Source organism: Octopus bimaculoides, chromosome 28 (assembly GCF_046866305.1).
Source record: "Octopus bimaculoides isolate indiv1 chromosome 28, ASM4686630v1, whole genome shotgun sequence".
NCBI classification, from domain to species: domain Eukaryota; kingdom Metazoa; phylum Mollusca; class Cephalopoda; order Octopoda; family Octopodidae; genus Octopus; species Octopus bimaculoides.
The window spans coordinates 4573760-4581460 of record NC_142955.1 but is presented as its reverse complement, the minus strand read 5'-3'; the positions used below and the strand labels follow the sequence as shown (position 1 = coordinate 4581460).

Here is a 7701-nt window from a genome sequence, read left to right as displayed (position 1 = left end):
AACATAAAACTGGTAGAATATTTGGGCTGGATAAGACTGGTTTAACCCTTTAGCATTTGATTAAGCCATATCTGGCCCAAATATTTTATGTTTTTATGTTGAAACGAAACCAGATTTGGCCTCTCACACCTACCCTACAATGTTATTCTAAATATAAGCAGCCACATTACAGTTGATGGATTAATCTGAATGCTAAAGGGTTAAATCTTCTCATGAATAATCTTGAATTGTTGTAAGATATTTTTTGAATTTAATGATGGCTTTGATGCCATGTAATGCAAGGAATTCTGGCTTGAACGGTTCAGAGTTTGTATCATGTATATGCAGATTTGAGTGAAACAGAATTAGCTATGGCTGTTTTTTTTTTTTCAACATTATCAAAATGTAAATGTTTATTTGACATCATCTTAATGTTGTTAGTTGATTGTTAGTTACAAATTCCCATTATCAGTTGTCATGGTTACAATAATTACATACTGTGGTAGACTTATCTATGTAAGATCAGACACACCATAACACTGAATTAGAACATGTAGTAGCTTTAAATAGTCCTGACAACCTTAGTACAGTGAATACAAGGGAGTACTGAAAGCTCCAGGCTTTAAGGGTATCACGAAAGGCCTGGTTGGAGGCCCAACCTTCTGAGTTTTTTTACAGGACTTAGAAAAACTGAAGGACTGCTGAGAGAGGAATATGTTGAATAAAATCATAATTAACTGATCCTCCTGCATTTTCTTTTACCCTAAGACAAGAACTTAATACCACCCTGCACACCCTGTGTTGCCCAGTTTAGCACCACCCCCTAACACTTTCAGCAGAGTCCACTCTGCTGCAAACATCTGAGCCAGGTTCCTGGTTTAAGGAAACCTTTGCTACCTCCTTCCCAAGAGTTTCTGAAGCAATGTCAAGGGTCATGAACACTGACTAAAAGATGAAAAAAAAAATAAAAGCATGCAAAATACAATCAATGTCAAGGGTCATGAACACTGACTAAAAGATGAAAAAAAAAAACAAAAGCATGCAAAATACAATCAATGTCACAACAACAATATGAAAATGAAGTTTAATCTGATGCATTTATAAACAAAAACAGACAGCAATTTTCAACAAACTTCGCATCTGTAATATTTTATTGATGTTTTTCTAATCAGAAATATTGGTTTCATATTTTGGCACAAGGCCTGCAATTTGGGGGGAGTGAACTAGTTGATTACATCGATCCCAGTGTTCAACTGGTATTTATCTTATCAACTCCAAAAGGGTGAAAAGCAAAATTGACCATGGCAGAGTTTGAACTTGGACTGTAAAGATGGATAAAATCCCACAAAGCATTTTGCCCAGTGTGCTAACAGTCCTGCCAACTGGTCACCCTATTGCTAATCAGAAATATCAAGATTACAACTGCAAAATTAGAATTACTAATGAATGATTATTTTTTTGGTTTCACGTGTTTTAGTGGTCATGCTGGGACACTACCTTGTAGAATTTTTAGTTGAATATATCAACCTCAGTACTTATTTTTGTGTTAAGCCAAGTGCTTATTCTATTGGTCTCTTTTACCAAACCACTAAGTCATGGGAACATAAACACACCAGTACCGGTTTTCAAAATGTAGTGGTGGGGAAAAGAACACAGACACAAAGACACATGCACAAATACATCATCATTTAATGTCCACTTTCCATGCTGGCATGGGTTGGACAGTTTGACTGGAACTGGTAAGCCGGAGAGCTGCACCAGGTTCCAGTCTGATTTGGCATAGAATTCTACAGCTGGATGCGTTTCCTAACGTCAACCACTCTGAGACTGTAATGGGTGCTTTTTGTCTATGTGCCACTGACATAGGCCACAACTATGCGGTCACATGGCTTGATGAGTCTTTTCAAGCACAACATATCGCCAAAGGTCTCGGTCACTTGCCATTGCATCCATGAGGCCTAAGATGCCAAAATCATGCTTCACCACCTCATCCCAGGTCTTCCTGGGGCCACCTCTTCCACAGGTTCTCTCCTCGGTTGGAGATCAGCACTTCTTTACACAGCTGTCCTCGTCCATGCACATCACATGACCATATCAGTGCAGTCATGTCTTGCACACATCTGATGCTTCTTATGCCCAGTTTTTCTCAAAATGCTTACACTCTGTCTTACATGCATACTGACATTGCACATTCACTGAAGCATACAATCTTCATTCCTTTGCATGTCCTCTATGGTCACAGCCCACGCATGACTGTTTGCAAACAGGCATCATACAATCTGCTTTCCACTCTAAGGAAGAGACACTTTGTTACCAACAAAGATAGAAGCTCTTTGAACTTTGCCCAGCCTATTCTTATTCTAACAGCTACACTTTCAGAGCATCTACTTGCACTGCTGACTTGGTCACCAAGATAATGGAAGTTATCAACTACTTCTAGAAATCCCCACCTAGCATTTGATGGAGTCTATTTTTTGCATATTTCTAGTGTTTATTGTACCTGTGCATCTGCCACACACAAAGACTATTCTCCCTGTTAACCTTTCTCTGACATTGCTGCCCCTCTTATGAGTCTATAGCTTGCACCAGGTACACCTTATGGAGTTTCTACATATCAAGCAGGGCCATCTATCTGAAGGGATTTGTGATTTGTCCACTTTCCAGCTTATTAAGACTTTGGTTTTTAGCTAAATTAACTCTAAGGCCCTTTGATTCTAGATCTTCCTTCCACACTCCAAACTAGTTCTGGTAATGATTTAACTATAATAACAAGGTCATCAGCATACAGGAGCTCCCAGGGACAGCCCAACTTAAATTCCTCTGCTATTGGACTGATCCTTGGTGAACCCCTACTTGTAAACTTAATTCATTGCTATATTTGTTGCCAACCCTCACCTTACTGACAGCATCCCTGTACATGGCTTGTATAACTCTCACCAACCACTCATATATCTCTAGTTTCCACACTGGCCACCAGATAAGGCTCTCTCCATGTCAACAAAATATTTATATATATCAGATTGGAGCCTGGTGTAGCCATCTGGTTTCACCAGTCCTCAGTCAAATCGTCCAACCCAAGCTAGCATGGAAAGCGGACGTTAAACGACGACGACGACGATATAAAAATATATATATATATATATATATATATATATATATATATATACATGCACACACAAGATGGGCTTCTTTCAATTTCCATCTACCAAATCCACTTACTAGGCTTTGGTTGGCCTGAGGCTATAGAAGACACTTGCCCAAAATAACATATAGTGAGACTGAACCCTGAGCCCTGAGGTTGGAAACCAAGCTTCTTACCACATAGCCACTCTAGTACCTATGATTTCTCAGATCTTTCTTAATGAAACAGTTATTTCCCAGTGTGCATTTTTTTATGCTTTGTTAAATCACTGTTGGAGACGAAAGATTTCATACACATTTCACAGTGATAAGGTCTTTCTCCTGTATGAATTCTTTTGTGTCTCTTTACATCACTGTTCTGGGCAAAAGCTTTCCCACATATTTCACAAGGATATGGTTTTTCTCCAGTATGTATTCGTATGTGAACAACAAGAGTAGAATTATCAGTGAACGATTTCCCACACATTTCACAGTGGAATGGTCTTTCTCCGGTATGTGTTCTTTTGTGTTTTTTGAAGTGACTATTACAGACAAAATCTTTTCCGCATATCTCACAACAATACGGTTTCTCTCCTGTGTGACTACGGATGTGAACAACAAGACTAGAATTATCAGAGAACGATTTGCCACAGATTTCACAGTTACAAAGTTTTACTCCAGTGTGTACTTTTTTGTGTATCGTTAACCTACTGTTTGACACAAAATATTCTCCACATATTTCACAACGATATGGTTTCTCTCCGCTGTGTATTCTTTGGTGGATAACAAAACTAGAATTCTGAGTGAAAGACTTCCCACAGATTTCACAATGGAAAGGTTTTTCTCCAGTATGGATTCTTTTGTGTTTTGTTAAATCACTTTTATAGACAAAAGATTTGCCACAGATTTCACAACAAAAAGGAGTTTCTCCAGTGTGACTACGTTTGTGAACTGCAAGACTAGAACTGTAGGTGAAAGAGTTTCCACAGATTTTACAGAGGTAGGGTTTTTCTCCAGTGTGAATTCTTTTATGCTTTGTTAAATCACCAGTCTTGACAAATGATTTCCCACAAATTTCACAATGATATGGCTTCTCTCCAGTGTGTATTCTTTCGTGAACTACAAGACTAGAATTATCGGAGAACGATTTCCCACAGATGTCACAGTGATATGGTTTTTCTCCAGTATGTATTCTCGAGTGTATTGTTAAGACACTGTTACAAACAAAGTATTTCCCACAAATTTCACAATGAAACGGTTTGTCTTCGGTATGTCTTCTTAAGTGTTCTGTTAAGTCACTGTCAGAGACGAAAGCTTTCCCGCATATCTCACAATGAAAAAGTGTATCTTTATTGTGTATTTCTTTGTGTGTGAAGACTTCATATTCTGAAGAGAACATCTTCTTACATATCTCACAGCTATATTCGGAAAGATTTTTGTGTACTGCTTCTTCACAATTGTCTGTATATGCACTTGTATCTAAATTGTTTAAGACTCCTGAGTTTGAAACTCCCAAGCGATTAACGTTTTCCATATTAATTCTTGAGAAACATCTGCGAGTTCTGTCACTTACAGTTCAACATCTTGTTTTAGATATCCTGGCGATCTGTTCACATGTGTGGACAATATGTGGTGTATATATATCTTCTACTTACCAGTAGAATGTTTGATTTGAAGTTCAAACAAAAAGTCAAGAAGGGCCAGGAAGTTATTAATTCATTGATGATTAAAATCCATTTCCTCTGTCCTTGCAAAATAGGGAACAATCAACTCACGGTATAACGTAAGTTTGTGATGAAGGTGACGAAGCACCGATCCTGAAAAATTTAAGTCACCCTAACTTATCCACAAATATTAATGATCACCATAAGATGAGATGATTATTACACATTACACAATTAAATTCGCTGAACTAATTACAAATATAATAAATAGGCGGTGTCGTTGAATATTTTCCCCTGTTTGAATGACGCCGGTGATAAATGTTAAAAGTCCCTCTTCTCCTCTGAAAGGAAACCAGAAGGAAGAATATGAGAAAATAACTCGGCTTCCTTGAATTATCGAAACAAAATAAGTAAAGAAGAAATAGTTTCGCCATGAACTAATCACAAACTTTTAAATTTCGTTATCTTTTTCTTCTGAAAACTTTCAAATAAATAGTCATGTTTCTTTCTTTTTTTTTTTCAAGTTAGAACTGTCTTATTTTCGGTTAATATATAATTGAACACCCGGTCACACACAAAATAAATAAATAAATAAAACAATCCAATAAATGTTTAAAAAGGGTGTAGAAAACGAATATGAAAACAAAAATTTGCGTAAACAAATGGAGGTGGGAGTGGGGAGAGGACTTTCGGAAAATTCACATGATCCGATTTTTCCATCATAACTTTCATGAAAATGGATATATAGTCATGAAACTTGATAGAAATACCTTTCAAATGGCATAGATTACAATTATAAAGAAATTGGGTGGGGGGATATATATATATACACGATGATTGTACCTCTGCCAAGTAATTGGTTCGTTGTCGCAAATTGAGGAAAAGTGAGTGATTTAAGGGAGATTTGGCTGTTGTATCCGGTACATCCCAAGACAACTCTCCTCGTTTCTTTATTTACTCTCGCATGTATTGAGGTTTTCTACATATTTTGATGTAACTTTTTTTTGCTACTGAACCAAATCTCAAACTATTTATGCCAAAGTGTAACTGAGGAGGTGCCCTCTTTAAAACTGTTAACAGTATGCAATTTAGTTGAGAACTGAATTAGTGGTGAAGCTTGGAAGCTGCTGCGATTGATGAAATGGTGGACTTGAGAATATATTCAACCACTACCATGGTGTTATGCAGTGGGACTGAACCCGGAACCATGTGTGACGGCAATGACTGCCAGGCAGTGAGAACGTGGCAATGAGTGAGCTCATTGCTCAAGCCCATGTGTTGACACAAAACACCAGGCAGAATGCAGTGGCGATGGCAACTTCAGAAGCCTCTGATATTACGTGATGATCAGTAAAGAATGAGGAGAGAAAAACTGCTGTGGAGCGGCAGCAACTGTTTATGGGCTGGTGAGGAACTATGTGGAGACAAAGCCTGAACTTTTTTGCTACCAGTGCAGGCAGACAGGGCTTATCGCTTGAAATTATGTCTAGGGAAAAGGTCACAGAGGAGTTGCTGCCCCTTGAACTTCGCTTGCATGCAAATAGAGGCTCTTGTGCAGTCGCTACCCATAGTTGAAGTCCCCGTTGGAGGAAAGGCATTCAGAACCCTTATAAATACTGGCTGTATGTCTATCGTGACCCCAAGGGTGACAAAAAATGGAGTGTTCAGGTGGTCGACAGCAGCGAAATTGGATGTAAGAGTAGCGGCAAAGTGGTGATAGCAGTGCGGGACACAACACTGAGGCTGCTGGCGATTGTGATCAACCATGTGGTAGACAGAATTGATGTGTTGATGGGTATGGACATGATCAACTGCCTTGGAAATGTCAGTGTTAGTGGAGACATGGTTTCATTTGTAGTGCAGGGGCATCATGCGCTGTGAGTTTGCAACATAAGAGAGGGCAGAGATCTATGGGGGATTGTACTGCTTACACCTTTGAGGATAAAGATTTTCAGGCAATGGACAGTAGAGTGGTGCTGGAAGGGAGAGCCCCTGATACTGAAGAACAGGCTAAGCTGTTATCAGTATATCATGAAAGGAGATGCTAGGAATGAGTTTGAAGGAGAGGTAGAGAGATGGATCAAGGAGGGTATCCTTATCCCATGGAAGGATAAAGTGAAGGGCAGAGTGCTTTTACTAATGGCAGTGGTGGAGCCATCGAAGGGCAAGGTCAGGCCAGTACTGGACTTTTTGCTTGGACATTTATTACTTCCAAGATTCCACTCACTATGAAACATACATAGTCCTGATTTTATCTACTCCATTCCTAAACTCTTGGATTTTTATTCACACACCTGGCAATCCTGACTTCCAACTGTGCAATATTAAATAATTTTCTATGAAGCTTAATGAAATAACGAATGATATTATGAACAATGAACTATTAAAAAAAAAAAATTAACAAGTTTAAAATTTTTCATATAAATCGTGTCGAAGGCAAGGCACCCAGCCATCTGGGTAGAACCTTTAGTTTTCAACCCAGCCCCACCTACCTGGTACTACTCATACCCAGCTTGCACACCACAGGCTTCCATCTTTTCACAAGCATATCTTGTGACAGACACCTCCTCTCCAGCCTCATCTTACTACCGAGGTCGTAACTAAAAAAGTTGACCAACCCCTGGCCAGAGACGAAGGTACCTGTCACTATAGCTTTCACATGTGTCTTCCATACTGTTTCTTTCAGTATGGCTACTACACAGAAAAAAACAAGCCTTCCTTTCCCTGTTGAGGAACGGAGGCAGAACAATCTTGATGATAGACTCAGCTGATAGCTGTACTCTTCCCATCACTGACAACAGTTGTTCGGCAAAAGCTATCAGTCCTGATAACTTTGGACACTCCATGAATGCGTGCAAGACGGTTTCTATATCCTGCTCACATTGCAGGCATGTCGGCGAGACAGTACTCCTGTGCCTAGACAGCTTATCACGAACAG

The 7701-nt window shown here is 39.1% G+C and overlaps 1 protein-coding gene across 1 annotated transcript; it reads right to left on the bottom strand.

Annotated features, from left to right (window-relative positions):
- Window positions 1–1044: 1044 nt before the first annotated feature.
- Window positions 1045–6643, bottom strand: LOC106872554 (uncharacterized). The gene has a single exon (XM_014919581.3). The coding sequence runs from the start codon at window positions 4631–4633 to the stop codon at window positions 3350–3352; it is 1284 nt and encodes a 427-aa protein (XP_014775067.1). The 5' UTR covers window positions 4634–6643; the 3' UTR covers window positions 1045–3349.
- Window positions 6644–7701: the final 1058 nt, after the last annotated feature.

Coding starts and splice junctions, on each gene's coding strand:
- LOC106872554 (XM_014919581.3), bottom strand. CDS start 4,633: ATGGAAAACGTTAATCGCTTGGGAGTTTCAAACTCAGGAGTCTTAAAC.